A 20,822-nucleotide genomic window follows, 5' to 3' on the forward strand; every position below is an offset into this window, starting at 1 on the left:
GTAAGGCCCCCATGGACTTAGCAGTTTGTGTCCTTTTTAATCTTTTCCAAGGTGGTGTCAACCTCTGGCCCAAACAGATGATCTGGATTTACTGTTTGATTAAGAATGGTGGTCTGTATCTCTGGCTTAAACCCCGAGATTCTGGGCCAGGCATGTCGTCTCAGCAGGACACTAGTGTTGACAGCCCTGGCTGCGATGTCAGCCGCGTCTAGTGCACATTTAATTGAAGCATTAGATATTAGCTTCCCCTCTTGAATAAGCATCTCAGCTACCTCCTTGTATTCGTCTGGCAGGTGCTCCAACAGGGTCTCCAGTGTGTCAGTGTGCCCCGTCATACCTCGCTAGAAGCGCTTGTGTATTGGAAATGCGCCAGATATTGGCCTCTTGTGCTGCCACCCTTTTCCCTGATGCCTCAAACACCTTAGATTCTTTGTCTGGAGGAGGAGCATCACCCGTTGTCTGAAAATTAGCCCTCTTCCGGGCATTTGAAACGACAAGAGAGTCCAAAGGCAACTGTCCTTTAATGTAAGTAGGATCAGTAGGCGCTGGTTTATACTTCTCAATCCTAGGGTTTATCACCCTGGCTCTGGTAGGCTCCTTAAAGATCTCCCCAGCATGTTTTAAGACACCTTTTAACATAGGCAGAGTCTTGACAGTTCTTTCTGAGACTGAAAAGGTATCAAAAAGAAAATCCACGTCAATGGGGTCAGCATGGAGCTGGACGTTGTGGTTTTTAGCCGCCCGTTCAATGAGGGCATTGAACGCCGCTGAATCGTCTGTAGGTGATGTCTTTACAGAATAAAGTTGAGTGTCTGGGGCAGAATGAGGATCACCTGGGTCAGCACCAGCAGCCCAGGGTTCATTGGTATCAGGGTCTGTGTAGACAGGATAGCTGTACTCATCCTCATCATCGCCCACCCCAGCGTCCACGTCAGAGTAAGTGGGCGAGACATTATGGGCATGTGGAGAAAGTGGTTCCACAAGGACAGGAGTCAAAGCTTCTTTTTCTTTAAAGGAATCTTGTAGGACTCCATCGGTTGTTCCAGGGCAATTTTCCGCTTGTGGAGGGAAAGTCTGCCCGTTTCGGCATCAATAAAGTGTTCTTGTTGGTCTTCTAATGAAGATTGCCGATGCTTCAAGGTGGGAACCACCGTCGTCGACTTCGGCACAGAGGACACCTTCTCGGGCACGCTGGCGACCACTCTAGGGGTGAAAGCCTTCGGCGGCAACGTGAAGTGAATGGGCGTCGACGCTTTGTGAGGTTTTTCGACCGGCTTCGAAGGTGGAGGATCTCTTGGTCCGACAGCCGAGGCCTTCTCCTTGATGCGCTGTAGGGAGTCTGTCACTTGCTTGGTGAAAGCGGCGGACGGTTGCGTCGATCCGAGGATGTCATTTGAGCCAGTCCCAGGCGTGGACTCGCGGGCTGCGCCGCTTCTGGCCTTGCCTTGGTGACGTGGAATCTCGAGAACATTCGGATCACTGAGTCCTTTGTTGGTGTCGACCACCTTCGGCGCCGATTTACTCGGCTCGACCACCCTGACCTTTGTCTTCGGCGTGGCAGACTTAGTCTCGACGCCCTTGACTTGAGCCTTCGGATCGACAACACCCTTCTGCTTCTTCGGCGCCGAGGGCTCTGAGCCTTGGATCCGACCAAAGTAATGGGCACTTTCGGTTTCGAGGGGGGCACCAGTGCTGTTGCTTGTGTCGAGACCGTTGGTTTCACTTTCGGTTTCGATTTTCCAGGGTGCGGCTCAATAGTAATGTCCATGGCCGAGCCCGAAGGCGGGTCCGTAGAACCCATTGTAAGATCTTCGGTAAGGCCTAGTGGCGATTCCTCGACCTGAGCCTTATGAAGCGGTACGGACCCAGTGTCAGTGCGAGGTATCTTCCATGGCCCCAAAGGCCCCGTCGTCCCCTACCTCGTCGACAACTTCTTCAGCTTCGAACATTTCGGCGTCCGTGTCGTAGTTGTATTCGACCTTTGACGCGGGATTCGACGGGTTGTCACCGATTTCCCGGTCAGCTTCCTCTTCGACATCCCCGGCATCAAAAATGTCCACAGGCGCCGGTGCAGGGTGCTGGGCCTCCTAGCGCGTCAATGCTTAAGCGTCTTTTTGAACCTGAAACGGGAACAAGCCATGCAACTGGCTTCATCATGGTCCGGCGACAGACTTGTTGCACACCGGGTGGACGTCGATGTGGGGATACTTTGAGTTGCAGACGGGACATCTTTTGAAGGGACTTCGGTCCATGATGAATAGTCGATAGGGTCTGTGGCGTCGACTGGGCCCTCCGCACCGAAAGCACGCGGGTGTATGGAATCCGGCTCGGAACCGAGCTGGAAGCGTTAGGCACCGAACGCAAGACTATACCGAAGAAAACTAAAGACCTTTTGGCCTTAAGAAAGTTTATCGATTCCGACTAGAGGGAACCAATATACATCCGAACCCAATGGCGGAAAAAAACAATCTGAGGATGCCTCGAACTTCGATACTAAACTCCCTTTGCTCACTTCGGTGTCACTTAGATGACTTGCGTCAGGTCACAGCTGATCTTCTTAAGATCTCTGGGCAGGAGGAGAGTCTGAGGAAAGGTGTATAGAAGTCCCAGGTGCCATCTAAGCAGAAGGTGCCTGCTAGTGGGAGCCGCTTTGGAAACTCCAACATGCCGAACTGCTGACATTGCAGTGGAACATAGATTGAGCCATGGTTCTATCTATGCTCAGAAGAGACCTTGAGCCACGTCCAGGAGTAAACGCCATTCATGATCTGCTAGGCATCCGTGGCAGAGTTGGTCTGCCCCGACGTTCAGCGATCCCACCAGGTACAGCACAACCAGGAAGATGTCCTGTCGCTCCAGCCAGGTCCAGAAGTGCAGGGCCTTCTGGCACAAAATCAACTACCCCACTCCACCCGGTTTGTAGCAATACCCCATAGCGGTAGTTTTGTCCATGAACCCCTGAAGCAGCCTTCCTTTGATGGATGGGAAGAATGCTTTTAATGTGAAGTGAATCGCCCTCAGCTATAGAAGGTTTATGTGAAGCTCTGATTCCACCACAGACCAGTCTCTACAGATGTCCATCTCTCCCAGGTGGCTGCCCAGAACCAGAGGTCTGCAGTGGTGCGAGGTACTTTTTCCACATTGGGCTGGTTTGCATGCAATTCTTTGCCAACATGTCAGGTAAGCAAAGATCATCGACAAAGAAGGTATGTTCTATCTTTGCTGGAAACCCAAAAAGAATGGAGACTACCTACGTAGGCATATGACCAGAGAACAACTGTTAAATTGTTTTAAGTGGACAATGGCTATAGGCATTCCTTTTATGGGTGAGGGTGCATGCTCTACTTATTTTAAGAGCAGCTCTAGCTTCTGTCAACACAACATTGATGTTTTTACGAATGGGGATATGTCGTTTTAAAGCGGTCAGCGGTACCAACTCAATAATAAAGAAGCCTTAGTAGCCCCTCCACTGATGTTGTGGCAAAGATGTTGACCCTCTTCCAAGATGTGAATAATCAAGCCCTCCTTTCAAGAACTGTGATGTAGGTGTTTAGGTCTGCATTGAGCAAGATATGGGACACCAAAGTCACCTACAGCTTTGGCTAGAAATTATACTGATGCTATGTGTAAGTTTCATACACTGAACTGAGGCGTTGTAAGTGATCGGTTTAATAATTTAGAAGATACCTATCTCGTGATACTTCGAAGACTCTTCCAGGACAACAATGTGCAATCATCCGGACCCAACACTAGGCGGTGAATTATGCACAGATATGAATTCAGCAGCCCACATGCCTCGAACATATGAGCTACAGCCGCCGCACAGTGAGTGGGGTTCAGTTTGCACTCACCGCAGGGTTGGAGTTCAGGTCGTTTTTAATGAAGTGGTTAAGTTAAAAAATGTTTGCCATTTTAGGCCCTCCAGGGAAATTAGAGGTGTCACTGCTATGATAAAATTATTGTGATGCTCGCATGTCAAAAGTGCGTATCGAATCAATCAGGAAAATTTATATTAGTAAGGCTTCCCAGACCGGCAGAGAATAATTCAAGCATGTGAATCTATTAAAGATCCAATGGTGGATAAATAACGACATAGTCTAGCTTTATGTAGCACTTCAACTGGATTTCAAATGATACTGTGCACCAGTTCAAAAGTTTACACTGAGTGTGGGATTGTTTGTGACCATTATAACCCCAAGGCCTGACTTCGGCACAAGAACTGTAAAAGCCTTGCTGGTGAGACCTGCCAATCGTGACCAATTAGAGTCAGAAGTCACGATAACTTAACGGAACCCCAAATTAAAGTCCGAAAATGGAAGTGCATTAGCCATGAGGAGCTTCCAGTCCAGCTGATGACAACCAATAATTCTTCGGACTTAGTAGAAGGTAAAGTACAGCTAAGAACATTGCAGGACTTCAGGTGTTCGGCTGCCTAGCCATGACAGCAAGGGAAGCTGCTCCTGCTCACTTTCAGTTCTTTTTAGGCCAAACGGCACGAACACTTATCCTCCTCAGTGTGGGGCATGGGGAACTGTTTCAACCATCCTTCTACCTTTGAATTTTCCAGAGATACTTGAAGTCCTGTTTTGACACTAAATCTAATTCACAGTCTCCACTAATTACTCTCATGGACAACACCCATTCTACCTCCACATTCTTTCTATCCCAGGCCCAAACATTTAGTAAGCTACTAATGTTAATATTTTCTGGAAGCTTTTAAGAGTGAAAGATGTTAAATAATAAAGGCAGGAAAGTCCAAGAATTCCCCAACCAGCAAAACATGTTAGGATTTAACTAACAGTGGGTATCCTATCAGCCCCAGCAGACGAGCCAACTTCACAACACTGGCCCTGATGTTGGCATACCCATGGGATGTACCTGGGGAGCAGGTTACATTGAAGACCAGGAGTACCATTACACTGCACTTTTGCACTAGTCGGATCCCCCTCACTGGCCCCCTCTGAAAAGTTCCCCAAGTATGGTGCCCCCTTTATCTGGATAGTGAGACTGATCCACTGGACTCCTGTCGCCCTAAAGAATCCCTTTGAACAATCTTGTTTTGGATAACTTCGCATTTTGGGATGACTGACTGGATTAGAAGCTAAATAAAACATTTAAATGTCTATCATACTCCCAGGTAATAGGAAAATTAGAAGAATTATTTTGGAAGCTTGAAACTCTCCAGTATTATATCTGAACCATTTATTTGGACAAATATTAAAATTAGGTTCTCTTCGACTTCACGAAGCCTACCGAAGACAACAAGATCTTTGTCCTTAACCCCTTGCATGCTGCCGCGATTCTGCGCCTGTGCGGCACATTCTGATCGCGGGTGCGGTCATGAGAGCCGGGAGCTGTCAGCACATGAGCACTGTGTGCCATGACGGCTCCCGGCCGTCATCAGCATGCAAGGGGTTAAAGTAGCACTGACTATTGCGTCCCATGGTATTTGTTAGCAAGGCCCCGTTTGATGATGTAGTACAGCAGAAGAGGACAGGTCCTTCTGTGTTATTAGATTTAACTTGTGCGTGCAAATACTATTTTAAAGGTAGAGGTATAGTTCTAATGAGATACAGATTTGGAAAGCCATTAATTTGGTTACATTATTTATGTGCCATACTCTTTACTACCTAATCAAGTAAGATTGGATGGCACCCATTAATAAACACAAGCGTACCAGTAGAGAAACCGGATTACCCAATTAGAGTGAACAGTACACAACATGGATACTGCTAATCAAACACTGACTGACGCACAACCCTGACATGGTCTCACAATGATAGTATGCAGAGCACTGGATCACGTACAGTTCTTGTGGAGTTTAAGCTATAACTAGGGTGACTCAACAAAGTATAAATCAATGCATTGTCAATGCCCTCCCGAGCATCCTTCCAAATAAAGTCAAACGTGATGAGCTCCACAGTGTTTTCTACAAGAGGTAAAGAACTCTTACAGCTCTGCACCAGTTATTTTTTTCATAATTACTGTACTTCTCCAATTTATTGTGGAATAACTGAAAACTATATTCAATATCTAAAAACCCCTCAAGAGTAAGAGCAGAAGTAGTGCAGAGTAACAAAAATGGAAGGGAAGATTCAGAAAATTGTGAATGCAGCTTTAAAAAAAAAAAAAAAAAAAAAAAAAAAAAAAAAGAGTCAGGACTACATTAAATGGTTGTATACTAAACAAAGGGATATGATATAGGAGGATGTTGAAAAACTTGAAATGTAAGCATATTCAGAAGTTGGGCATAAATGTGAGACTGGGTGACCTGTTTGTAATAGTTTCAAAATTCTATGAGAAAATAAATTAATTTCAGAATGTTGAAACCTAAACAGAAAAAGTAAAATTGAACATCCTTTTGAATCCGCTGGCACCTGTAAGTTCAAGAGCCGTATTAGCAATCAGTCAAGGGATTTATTTTTCATACCTGGTGCTATAGATGGGTTCAGTCACGCAGCAAAAGACAGAAGCAGCCAAGGAGAGCAGCAAGGGTGCAGCACACGAAGGATTAACAGGCAAGCACGTCATAAGGCAAGAGGAAACAAAAAACATGTAAAAAAGCCAGGTTAAATACGGCTGTCAAAGGAGTGTGGATAAGTGAGGATGTGGAGCTGCGTCCATGTGGCAGAGGATCAGAATGGAGGTAGGGTAGTTTGACTACACAATGGCGACTACACTGCATTAACAGTGACTGTAGTTAAAGGCAAGTGACAAGAGAACAGGAAACATGGAGCTGTGGTAAATAAAATTACCTGGTACTTAATTTCTATGCAGTAAAGTTCAATAAAATAGCTTAATCGAAATAAGAGACACAGAGTCCGTGGCATCTGAGTTTTAAGGGGTTTTATTCCATAAAATGGAATTGTATGGTCCGGACCAGGATATCATGTTCCTTTCACCACTGGGGTTCAGGAAGGGACAGAGCAATGCTTTATTAACAAGGTACAATATTTATAGTTCATTCATGCAGAAGGCGTAACAGCTGAGAGAAGCGAGATAGGAAACATGTGCGTAGCAATACGTAATCAGAAGGCGTGCACTAGGGCGTACACGGGGTGGGTACTAGAAACGTCACATAAAAGTGTCACAAGTGGGTGGATACATAATGAAATCTTGCAGTGTCAGCAGGAATCTGTAGCAAGGATGCGTGCGCAGCAGCATGACGTGTGACTGACGTAAACAGGAGGGTGCAGGGGACTTGACATTTAGCCTTAGAGGGGAGAGACAGAAGTCTGGTGGGTCAGATCAACTTGTTCCTAAATCATATCTGGTATCTTGTGTTTGGAGTACATGTTGCTGGAAACTAAAGGCTATCGGGACAGAGGTTACTTGTCACTAAGGCTAGGAGATGCATATATTTCTTTAAGTAACTGGAGTTTTCTATGGAAATTGGTACAGTAATACACTTGCATGGAGACGGAAAGACTGGACTGTATCTATTGCAGGCAGGATATGTTTATCCTACTCGTTAGCTAGGAATGTGGATTCACGGAGCAGAACTGATAACATAAAGGCAAAATACCATCTTGGCAGGCAGGCCGGACTGAGCCAGGCCCCGCGCTGCTTGGCAGGAAGGAAGGCAGAGTTCAGAGATGCAGGTGGGGGCTGCCGTTTTCAGAGGCAGAAAACAGAAATGAGCTTGATGGCAGAAATCAGGAAAAGGCTCGATGGCAGGCCTTCGCCAGAGCCATGAAAACATGAAAGTGCACCACGTAAAGACGGTGGCACGGCATACTTAGGAACTGAATTAGTGATCCATTCATGGCGGATCTGAAAGAGGACATGTTAACGTTGGACGCAAATGTATTTGCGTCTTCATAGCTGGCACAGGAGGGAAGTTACATGCACTTTAACTCGTACATGGAGACGTTGGGGTACGTAGTAGGGGACACAATTGAGCATAAAAATTTATATTACCTCATTCCCTCCTTGTCCCCTACGGGACCCTTCATGATATATCAATCTTCATTAATCCATCTATTTGTTCGTGTAACATCACTTGTTCTTCTTGGACTAGAACGTGGAATACAGGATGTGGCGCACAATCCGCAAATCGATGGCCCACATTGTAAACATAGGCAACTACTGAATGCTATGAGCAATATGATACCTAGAAATGACAGTACTGTCCATCCCCATGCAGACATTACATTTCAGAACCAACCGGACCATGTCCAGGAGCCTGGATTCTGATGTATCAGATGAACTATTTCGTGAAGCCTAGTGATGGCTTTGTAAACCGATGGTGCGTTGTCTGGAATGAAAACGCAACAGCTCGAGTGGATGACGGTACAAGCCCCGCCCCTATCGGCCAGGATGACTTCAAGGATAAGACCATTTTGAAGAACTACGAGTCTCATAGCAGACTGTTCCTCTGTTACGTTACCTAGGGCAGAGGTAGTTTCATTCACTACAGCTTCAAGAGTTCTGGTCAATCTACGTATCAGTTTACTATTCGAGACAGTACCTAAGTAAGGAAAGAAACCTTTATTGAAATCTGTATATTGTTCCCATGCCGTTTCAGTATAATCGGGAGTTCTCTCTTGGGTCCAGTATATACTAGGTGGGAGTTCCTATGATAATCAGGTGGGGCTAGAAAAACAGGTGGCAGAAGGAATGCAATGTAACAGGTGCCATCCCAATCTAGAGGTAAGCGTATATATGCAGTATGACCACAAATGAAGTAGGAATGACGTGAAGCTTTAAAGGTAGACTTGCCCTTATCACTGAATTCGATCACAGTAGTACATTCACTATGTCCTAGGTGTACTGAACCATTCTTTCTGACACATAATTCACCCTTAACTGGTAATACTGACATAAAGGGCAGGACTGATTCGGCTTCGGACTGAACATTCAGAATCATGATGTTAAGTGTAAAGTTACCTAATCCTTATACTTCGTTTTCTAGATCGGTCCCTGTCCTTTTGGGAAGACCCGCCTTGTCAGGGAAACATACTTTGTGCAGAACAGTGTTCAGATTTCCCCATACCCAATTGCCTTGGTAAACTACGGAATCAGAATCTAAGGAATTTATTAAACTAAACCATGCACCACAGGAACCATTGTGTGTGAACGGGTACGGAAAGAGGGGCAGAACTCCCTTGTAATTCAGGTAGGGAGGGAGTCGGCCACATATCCAGCAGTTTGTAGCATTATTAGTCTGATGGGAATGATGAAGCATACTAATGAAAGTGTTGTTGCGCAGCGCAAGTCTGTATGAGAGTTCATGTGGAGGTAACTCGCTAAAAGTGTGTTCAGCAGAAACATTGTAAGCAGATTGTTCACGCTTGAAAATAGGGTAATATATAGGGAGAAGTACACTTGCAACTATTATCAGAAGACTTAGGAAAAACATTATTAACAATGTCACTATACAGTGACTACGCAGTGATTTGCAGTATGTACGTTTCTTGAACTCTTTCTTTCTATCTCTCTCTCTATTGGGGTCTAACGGGTACATGTCAGAATCAGGTTTAACCGATTCACCTAGGGGAGGACTTAAACAATTAAACTGTCTGACTTGCTAGACCGTAATTTGGATTAATACTCCTGATGTAGAGTTTTTCTCGAAAAGGGGGTTTTGAGTCACTGGTTTCAAGGCAGTCTTTTGGGTGTTATCAAAGATTTGGGCAAAGAGAAAGTTCCAAATTGTCCATAGAATTTCCTTTTCATCCTTCGAGCCGGATAGCAGTCCTTGTGGTGTGTAGCACAGGCTTCGGCGTCCTCCAATGCGGCTTAAGGGGGCTTGATCGGTCAAAAGTTCCGCTCATAGATAACATCTCCAGGGACTATGGCAGGCTCCTGGACTTGGGTGTTGTCAGGGAGGGCGGAGGCAACCTGTGAATGAAGAGAGAGTAGTGCAGATATCAAGGAAGCTAGGTAATCTGTCAGCATGTTATTGTCAACATCAGATATTTTATTTTAGGCATAGGCGTACCCCTAATTTCGTTTTAAGTGTCTGATTATGGCTTTCTACAAGGCTTGCTGTAGTATAATCTGGGACTGGGTACGCTTCTGTCCATCTGGTTAGTGCACACACTACTAAAACATACTTATAACCTTTACATCTGTCCATTTGGATATAATCCATCTGGAGGACTTCAAAATGATGGTCAGGAGGATGAAATCCACCTTGCTCTACGGGAATGCCTTTACCTGGGTTGAACTGACAACAGATCAGGCAAGTACGCACTTTCTGTTTTGCTGCTGCTCGTAAATGTTTATTGAACCAAAGGTTTTGAATACTGTCTAACATGTCTTTTCTCTTGAATGTGCAGGACTATGTGCTGTGGTAATAATAACTTGAACCATAGAGTCGGGGAGAAACCATGTGGCTTTTCCCTTCGTCATCCATCCCTATTCTGTCTGGATCCCTCCTAGTTCAGTCCATTTCTTTATTTCGTCTGGTGTAGTATGTGTCTGTATGTCAATTACATCTAGGGCGGGATCCTTAACTGTCATGCAATGAGTTGGCGTCGGGACTATTGTCTTTGTCAAGTCAGGTGTGTGAGTCTGTGCTGTAAGCTTGGCTGTGCGGTCTGCCAGGTAGTTGCCCTGGGAAATGTTGTCAGTGACTTTAATATGTGCTTTACACTTCATAATGGCTATTGCTGTAGGCAAATGTATTGCTTCTAACAGAGCTAAAATACAGGCTTGGGTCAGAGCAATGAGCTCTGCTGCTTGGGCTGACAGGGTGTCAATATGATGTGTTTCTATGACATCAGTTTCTGTTGTTACTGCATATGCAGCCACTAACTCTCCTGTACTTGTTCTCATACATGAACCATCCACATAAAGTGTCAGGTCTGGATCTGGTAACGCGGTGTCTGTCAAGTCTTGTCTGGGTTTCGTCGTGATGGTAATGACTTCAACACAATCATGTGCCAAAGGGTCTGTCATATTTAATGGCAAAAGTGTAGCTGGATTTAATGTGTTACAGCGTCTGATTTCTATGTGTGGCTGAAATAATGTCAATTCATAACCTGTCAATCGTGCTATAGTCAAGTGTTGTGTCTGGGTTCTGTTTAAAAGAACTTCCACTGAGTGTGGAACTTGTACTGTCTGAGGGTGTCCTAACACTATGGAATCACTCTGTCTGATTGCTAAAGCTGTAGCTGCCACTGATTTTAAACACGCAGGCAAGGCCTGTGCTACTGGATCCAATGTACTTGAAAAATAGGCACACGGTTTGTGTGACCCTGCTTGGTCTTGAGTGAGGACTGATAATGCAGTTCCCTCACGTTCTGTGACAAAAAGTGTAAAAGGTTTGCTGTAACATGGTGTCGCTAAAACTGGTGCTTGACATAAGGCTTTCTTCAAGTCATCAAAAGCTTGTGTATGTTCCTGAGTCCAAGGGAGGACAGTCGATGACGCTGCCTCCTGTGTTGTCAACTGTAAAAGTGGCTTGGCTAGAAATGCATACTGACGGATCCATTGTCTGCAGTAAGAAGTGAGGCCTATAAAAGCTTGTACCTCCTTCTGTGTTCTGGGCTGTGACAGGCTAGTAATGAGCTGTATGATTCTTGTGTTAGCTGTCTACCGTGTTAGCTGTATACCCTCCTTGGAAAGCAAGTGTTGTACACCACTTGCTTTACACAGAAAGTGCAATACTGTCAGAGATGCAATGTCACAGTCTGGTTCTGATCCTGCTGTAATTAGAATGACGTTTATGTTGGTAGGCATGTAAACACCGTCTAGCTGTCTGTAGTGTCTGACTGTAAATGCTAGGGATCACTGTCATAAATCCAGCAAAAATAATTATGTTAACATAAATAAATAAATAAAAATGACTTCTCAATTCAAAAGCACTATTTTATATTGGGGAACCTTTTTCCAAAACCTCTGCAAATTTACAATAAATCCTACTCTAGATCTTGGGTAATGTATTTGAATAAACCCAAACTAAACTTGTCATAGACAGAAGGCTGGAGCCTCGATACTCCTTTGAGAAACAGCCCCTCCCTCTAGAATTATGTTCGCGCTCGGAGCTTGAATCTGATCCAAGCATAATCAAGTAGCAGCCGAGCTTCATTGCGATCTAAAATTGAATGACTGCCAAATGTTGATCTCATCGCAGGAGCAAAGCTTCTGCCAATCCTGTTTACACTACTGAGGGAAAATCTATTCATTTGCAAGCATGCTCTTATCTGAAGTCAATGAAGCTTTTAGTACTGACTGTGAGGGAGAGCAACTTGACCCCTCCCTTATATAAACATAGAGAAAGAATGCTGCCTGGCTCAGCTGGAGAACAGCCAATAATTGTCCGCGGAAAAGAATTGGAGGATGGCCAAGACAGGCACTGCTAGCTTCAAGAGGGAGTAGCCCTCCCTTTATATAAACATCATTCACTGGGAACCAGGGGACGGACTGTCTCAAGGTTAAAAAACACATTCCTTGTACGTCATAACATATCTCTTCCCAGGCCAGAGCTTTTCTAACTTTAACTAAAGCAAATCTTTAAAACGTGTTAAAAAGTAAATTAATAAAGACATATATTTTTCTGTAACTGAGTGACATGCTAGCATTTTAAAAATAATTCTGTACTGCTACTAGCTGCAAGGGAAACAAAACATTCATGGCATGGAAACACACCATATTTTACTCTCTTTTTTTTTTTGTGAAAATAACATGTCGAACTCCTTAATTCTGCATTGCATAACCAATATTTTCATAAGTAAGTGTGCAAACTTATCTATTCTACCTATTAAGAGGGCCAGGATTCATACTTTTTCAAAAGGCCATGTTTTCTAATTTTAGTGGGGACTGTTCTCTGCACACATCAATTGAAGCAGCCTGTCAAAGTACATAGGTCAGTCTTAAAACTAAATGCAAATTAAACTAATGTAGGGGAGACATTGGGAAAAAAATATTCTGTAGAAACATTCCTATTTAAAAAACACACTGTTCATTTACACTAATAAAAACGCATTCTATGAAGGGTCTGATTTATATTATCCTGTAAACCCTGAAAACATCTAAGCACCCTCTGTGCAAAACCCTTATCTCAATTCGACTGGTCTATTTACAACTTTACCGTCTTCTGAGCTAAAACACATTATATCAAGTATTCCAAGACAAAACCCTTCACAAAAACACTCCTTTACCCTCCATGCAACATTTTACCATTCAATCTGCAAACTGAATACGCCCATTGGATAACATTGCAAATCGCACCCCCGCACAAAACATGCTTTTTCCACCACTTCCACAGCTCGGATCCTTTTCAAACTTTGCATCACAGTAGTTCAAGCTATTCCCTAAATCCTCACCAAAAAGCAACCAAATCCCTCCACTGGAACGGGTACGAATTTCCGCTCAAGAACACGCCCCCCCCCCCAAAAAAAACGCTAAAATTCCTCAACACCTTGTCAAAACAAATACTGCCTTCTCAATCCAAGAAATTAACCCGTATTCAAAACATTTTCTCCAAGCACTTGAAAGAGATCCAGCTCTCTCCTGACTAACGCAATGATAACATGCTCTGTACAAGCCATATCCACATGGCGCTATTCACAAGCCATATTTACAAGAAAGTCAACAAGTCCAAAAATGACATGCTCTTCACAAGGCATATTTACAAGGCGAAATGCACAAGGAACACAACAAGTCTAAATGAGAATATGCTCCTCACAAGCCATATTACAAGGAGCTATTTACAAGAAACTACACAAATCTTCCTAGTCTTAGTGAAATCACGAGCATTGAGCCCTTTCCTGGTTCTGGATCGTATATACAGTGGGGAATTGCTTCTTTCTACATACTCTAAAGGGTACAGGTGGTGGCGCTCGTGACCTACGGGGTGTTTCTGAGGGGGTCACTTTAGCTAGTTCTTCTGAGAGGACCAGTAACAACGGCATTTCTTTCTCTGTTCTCCTATGTGACTCTTTGCGCCATAACTCAATGGCATCTTTCTGTGAGGGTCTTGATTTCTTTTTCCATAGAGCTTCTTCTACTCTCATGATGCACTCGGCATCCCATGTTCCTGAAACAGGCCATCTATATTTCTCTTCTAACTCCTTGGTGTAGTCCACCCACAAGTCTAAGTACAGTATGGCATCTAAGCCATGTTTGTGGTACATAAAGTGCCCTGGAGTGTCCCTAGGTGGAACAGGCACTGCTTCTTCTAGAATCCCTTTTCTAGTTCCTATCTGTCTTAATTTACTGAACAGTGGCATCGTAATATTTTTGACTAGACTTTTACTTGAATTTTGAACACAATTATTACATAAAAGAACACAGTAACATATATCAAACAGTCACTCATACCACGACATTAATCACAAAAATCCTATGCATATATTGACTATACTTGATTTCTATAACGAAAATACTCACTAAAATACTTCTTGATGCACTGCTAAACAGTACAGATACACTGCTAAAACAGTGCAGACTGGAATTCTTGATGCACTGCTAAACAGTACAGATACACTGCTAAACAGTGCAGACTGGATCTGTGTACCCAAACCCATCTTTACCGGATGCATAGTAACACACCCGTCTAGATACTCCCTCAGCAACGGTACTCACCGGGAAGCACAGAAAACGGAAGGCCTCAGAAACTGGACTGGACTGGACTGAACCCTGGACTGGACTGGACTCGCGACGTAGATACTTCGGAACTTCGGAACTGGTGGGCCTCAAGACACCTCGGACCTTGCACTCTCGGCTGGACTCGGGTTGGGATCCTCCGCACTCCTCACCGCCTCGTCTGGGTGTCGATCGCAGTCTCAGTCACCTCCGTTGGCCTGAGGGAGATACAGGAAATCCTGCAGATGCGCATGAGTGTCCGTCCGGCTGTGGCAGGGGACTAGGCCTGCAACGCACCGCCGGCGCGTAAGGTGGGGGAGGGTCCCATCTGGGGTGCCAATTTATGTGGTAAATAAAATTACCTGGTACTTAATTTCTATGCAGTAAAGTTCAATAAAATAGCTTAATCGAAATAAGAGACACAGAGTCCGTGGCATCTGAGTTTTAAGGGGTTTTATTCCATAAAATGGAATTGTATGGTCCGGACCAGGATATCATGTTCCTTTCACCACTGGGGTTCAGGAAGGGACAGAGCAATGCTTTATTAACAAGGTACAATATTTATAGTTCATTCATGCAGAAGGCGTAACAGCTGAGAGAAGCGAGATAGGAAACATGTGCGTAGCAATACGTAATCAGAAGGCGTGCACTAGGGCGTACACGGGGTGGGTACTAGAAACGTCACATAAAAGTGTCACAAGTGGGTGGATACATAATGAAATCTTGCAGTGTCAGCAGGAATCTGTAGCAAGGATGCGTGCGCAGCAGCATGACGTGTGACTGACGTAAACAGGAGGGTGCAGGGGACTTGACATTTAGCCTTAGAGGGGAGAGACAGAAGTCTGGTGGGTCAGATCAACTTGTTCCTAAATCATATCTGGTATCTTGTGTTTGGAGTACATGTTGCTGGAAACTAAAGGCTATCGGGACAGAGGTTACTTGTCACTAAGGCTAGGAGATGCATATATTTCTTTAAGTAACTGGAGTTTTCTATGGAAATTGGTACAGTAATACACTTGCATGGAGACGGAAAGACTGGACTGTATCTATTGCAGGCAGGATATGTTTATCCTACTCGTTAGCTAGGAATGTGGATTCACGGAGCAGAACTGATAACATAAAGGCAAAATACCATCTTGGCAGGCAGGCCGGACTGAGCCAGGCCCCGCGCTGCTTGGCAGGAAGGAAGGCAGAGTTCAGAGATGCAGGTGGGGGCTGCCGTTTTCAGAGGCAGAAAACAGAAATGAGCTTGATGGCAGAAATCAGGAAAAGGCTCGATGGCAGGCCTTCGCCAGAGCCATGAAAACATGAAAGTGCACCACGTAAAGACGGTGGCACGGCATACTTAGGAACTGAATTAGTGATCCATTCATGGCGGATCTGAAAGAGGACATGTTAACGTTGGACGCAAATGTATTTGCGTCTTCATAGCTGGCACAGGAGGGAAGTTACATGCACTTTAACTCGTACATGGAGACGTTGGGGTACGTAGTAGGGGACACAATTGAGCATAAAAATTTATATTACCTCAGAGCCCTCAATTTATATACACAGAAAGGCATAGGCTGGTATGGGGAATTCAGGGTCAGGCTAGCAATGTGGGATATGAGGAAGATAGGGAGAAGGGGGAGAGAAGATCTAAGTAGATAAGAGACTAATGAAAAAGTGTAAGTAAATAAACACTTAGAAAGTGGAGCCAGATGGGATTGACAGCGAAATGGTAAGGCGAATGTGAGAACTGGAAGCTTGGAAGGAAATGTGTGGGAAATTGCGGCGTAACAGGTGTGCATGAGTTGGTACTGGAGAAGGGAGTAGATGAGGTGGTATAGCAGAAGTGGCATAGGTAGAATTTTGGAGATAAGAAGCATGGAAGTGTAGATGTATCAAGTTGGTGTGGGCCAAGAAATGTGGATGTTAAAATTGAACAAGTAGATATGTGGAAGAGGGAAGGGTGTAAATTAAAGCTAGAGGTTCTTATACAGAGACAGGCTGGGTTATAGGGCAAACAAGCAGTGCCAAAAGGGCAGGTCTGGCAAGGAGTCTGTGGGTAGTTTTTTGGTTGTTTCTGGACTTATTTTTACTGCCGATTTTCTCAATATTAGCACAAACAACAAGCATTCAGTCTTCCATACTTGGCTAAACACCTAGAAAAAGTCTTCATAAGTTCAAAACTGCCCCGATTTGCAAATTGAACATTTTTTAGCTATCTGGTTCGTTAACTGGGTCACGTATTTTGGTGGTCTGGCCCTTATTGAATTTGAATCCAACCCTGTTCTGATATATGTTTTTAGAAAGCAAAGACACTTCCATCGCTTGCAATCTATAGGACATTGTGTAGAACCAAGCACAGTAGCACATGAGTGATAATTACAGTTCTACAAGATGGCAAAGGTATCAGGAACACTGGCCAAGATTAAATCTTTTCCCCACAGGTCCACAGACTGAGGAAAACCTCTGCAATCCATTAAAGCCACAGTTTATACAGAAAAGGTAATGCCTCGTAGGGGAGAGCGGCTAGCCTTACTTTAACCTGGTAAGCATTATTATCCGCCAAACTGGGGCAGTTATGTGGCCACCTGAACAATTGCCTTTCTTCTGATCACTAGCATGGAATAGATGTGTGGTTAAATCGAGAGAAGCAATACCCACATTTTACCTAAAACTTTGAATCACTTCAGAGAAAGCAGCTGTGCTACTTTGTTTGAACATTGTATACAAAGAAATAGAAGGTACTGATGCACTTTCATGTGAAATACATAATACTTGAGGTGCAGAAGCTGTCCAGCTGAATTCTCATCAAGGATATATGGTGTAAAAGCAACCAGTGTACATCAGACCACTCTTACCCCTGGAAGAACAGAAAAATTTTGGGGGGCAATGTTGGCGGGTCTCCTTTATTCTCCCAGTAAGGCAACGTTGAAATCTCTTTCCACCTTAAGGAGCAGGTACAGTGCTTGTGAGCTCAGTGAGATGGCCCACCTTAGAACATGGGTCATTGTGTTAAAAAATCATGAATGATACTGATGTTCTCCATCCTACAAGGGCAATTATTTTACCTGGCTCTTGATCCCTTGCTGGGTGATGAAAGTTTTCAATGCGCCAGTTTCAGAATTCTGAGGATAACCAAAATCCAGGATTTCTAGAGATGCGCAAATAAAAAAAACAAGAAAGAGTAAACAACCAATATAAACATCAACATTTTCCTTCCAACTTCTTGAAAGATGAGAAGATTATGTAGACTGCTCATAACTCTTACTACAAACTGACAGATTTACTTGCAAAGTAAGGCTTGCTACGTCTTAACACAGCGGAGAAAGGTTTCCTACCTGCTAACCCTACTAGCTGACAGCAGGGTCAGAAATTGCTTCTGAAAGCTGTTCAAGTACAACCATTGGCTAGCCAGTATCATGCATGTGGCACTTCATGCAACCAGTACGGCGTCTCTGACACAAAGAGGTGGACACCATCTGCAGAGTCAGCTTTCTGAAATGAAGCACATCTAGATGTAGGTAATGGGCAAAGAGGTTTTGGGGCATTAGGGTGTTGGACAAAGGAGAGACCCTATGGACTCTGAATTACAGTCATGAAAGTTAACTTATCCTTTTCAGTGGATAAAGGACACAGCAAGAGCTCAAATTATGGAGATAAAAAAAAAAAAAGACAGTGCCATGATGCCGGAGAATAAAGTTTAAATGCTCTAAAAGACTAAACGGGATTAAACTGTGCAATACATATCATCAACAAGAGGCAAGTATTAGCAGAATGTGGACTACGAAGTGCCCCTTGTAGCTGCCCGGTAAATATGACAAATTTGCCAGTAAAATGCGAGGAATACAGCCTTATCTCTACTGAAAATGTGACTGGCTGTTCAATTCCTTTACAGTGTGATAGGAGAGGAAGGTGAAGATACATGCAGTGATAATGGTTTTAAATGCACCCAACATCTGAATTGAGTAAAACCTTTCAAAAAAGAATGTGGGAATAGACCAAAACAAAAAAATCTCATGGAGATGTCACATTATTCCATTATTCTAAAAGATGGGTGTGTTCCAAACACCACCCTTTTTGACGAAGAAGTAGAGTTCGGAACCTCATACGACTAACAAACAGCCTGGAAACATTAGAGAAAGCCAGCTTTTAATTAAATTATTTAACAGGGGTTGCCCTTTACAATACCTCGAACCTAGGACACATGCAAGACAAACAATGGTTCCATGCAATAAGAAATACTTTCTTTTACAGAATACAAACATCAGATGAGAATTTTTCAAAACAATGATGCAATGACACAAACCAGCCAACACTTGCGAGCACTGAGCACTTTTGAATATAAGTAAAAAAAATGTGGATACTTGTTTAAGTGTCTTTGCTTCATTAGAACACCTAATTCACCACATAATTCAGAGATATTTTCGCACTTCACCAACAATAGAATGACCAAATAGGAGGCTTTTAAAGTGGCACTGAGGGGGGAATGCATGAAGCAGGGCAAGTCTCAAGGGACTGACTGTCTTACAGCTGAATTCGATCAGGTACTTGAAAACCCCAGAGCAGAACACAATGTCCAACCTCCTTTGCCTGAACCATAATCTGCACACTTCAGAGTACAGGTTTGCGGTGACAACCCTTGACAGAGGGCATTTGAAACCGTTGGGTGGCACTATATGCAGGCTGTTTTGCGACATAGGATTCGCCCCCCAATTTCATTCAATTGGTGCAGCTACTATACACACAACCTGAGGTGAGGGTGTATACAGGTGGCATGGTGTCGTACCCCTGGGATGAGAGAGGAATGACCCCGTGCTCTTTGCACTGGCAGTGGAGCTACTGGCCTGTGTGTTAAGATAGAGACTCTAACCAGGGGGGGCGCTAGTCTAGCACCCCCTAACCCTGTTTTGCCAACGATGTATGCAGATGACACTGGTGTTGTGTGTTTGGGTGATCCAGAGAGGTCAGTCATGGTTCTGCTGGAATAACGGAGTATATTTGCGAATGTCTTGGACTATATACAAGCAGAGTGAAGTCGTAGCTCTTTCCTCCAGCTGGACTGGGGTGAACGGATTTAGCACTCCCGAACTGACTGGGGGCTACAGTGGGAGCGAGACATTGCTACCTCGGGATCTAGGTCACACAATGCCCCAGAACCCAGTAGGACTTTAATATGGGCAGGATGCTGGAGGGACTGGCTCTGTCTGTTGAGTTCTGGAAAACACCCCCACTCTCCATGATGGGAAGAATGTCAGTGGCTAAAATGGTTTTGCTGCATTATATGTGCTGCATTATATGTGCTGCAGAATGCAATGTGCCAGGTTGAGCTTTACACATTTGCACAATTGGATAAGCTATTAGGCGCTCTGGTATGGGCGGAGCAGAGTAAAACTAGACACAAGTAAGCTTCCTTGGAGATACGGGAGGCCTGGGCTACCAGATCTCTTTCTAGAATATGTGGCCATGCCACACAGCTACAACATGAAGTACTGTGCCTTGATGATGCTGCAAACTGGTAAAAATAAAATGTTGCTAGCGGGCATGCACAACCCCTACATGCTGCCAGATATACTCAAAATGGGGAGAATGGTAACTGACTACATCACATAATATTTTGGACAGGCTAAGTGGTAGACACGGTCCTGTGGATACCGCCTTATAGGAAGACATGCTCCTGTAAGAGCAGAGACAGTTTCCTGCCCTTCTGAAAGACAGGTCCTTTGAGGGATGACTGGGAGGTGGAAGGGGCGGGTTGTTTGTATGAATGCAGGAGCTCTCCAACTCAACAAGATGGGTCTTTCTTTTAAATATGCCCAGTAACTGACTTTCTGGTGGTAGGGCCATCCACATCGGACACTAGGAAGGAATTGCAGTGGTCAGGTAATTAGTCAAGACAATTTGGTCCTTAACAAAGGAGCTCAAACTGAGATACCTCTGGTATTGTAACAGCGAGTGAGATTATCATGTGGAATGGGGGCCACCTTCTCGAGCTAATCGGATGGGGTCCAGGGGTCAAGGTGAAGTTTTTTCAGGGCTTGTAGGTGTGGCCAGTGAGGTAGGTTCAGTCACCTTATAAGCAGGGGTGGGGTAAGGGGCAGAGACGGCCCACCATTCTCTATGGCTGAAGACAATGAAGGTTCTCCTTGACCAGGAGGTCATCTCCTGGGTAGCTGGCTGGGGATACATTGGCTCTTGTGTAATCCTCAGTCAATTGCAATGTTTAACATGCACGTCCTTCCAGGCATTGCTCATCTTTTGCAGTCTAAGTCAATCCTCCAGGTAGGTGCAGTTCTCCTACT

The 20,822-nt window shown here is 44.3% G+C and overlaps 1 protein-coding gene across 1 annotated transcript in view; it reads right to left on the minus strand.

The window, feature by feature from the left end:
* The window catches only part of AP2M1 (adaptor related protein complex 2 subunit mu 1), a 164,070-nt gene that overhangs the window by 75,450 nt on the left and 67,798 nt on the right, over window positions 1–20,822 (minus strand). The window contains exon 4 of the mRNA XM_086944460.1: window positions 17,592–17,674. Within this exon, the coding sequence (XP_086800586.1) occupies window positions 17,592–17,674 (83 nt within the window). The remainder of the gene's footprint in view (window positions 1–17,591; window positions 17,675–20,822) is intronic.

The sequence above is a fragment of the Lissotriton vulgaris genome, chromosome 11, assembly GCF_964263255.1.
Source record: "Lissotriton vulgaris chromosome 11, aLisVul1.2, whole genome shotgun sequence".
Lineage (NCBI taxonomy): Eukaryota > Metazoa > Chordata > Amphibia > Caudata > Salamandridae > Lissotriton > Lissotriton vulgaris.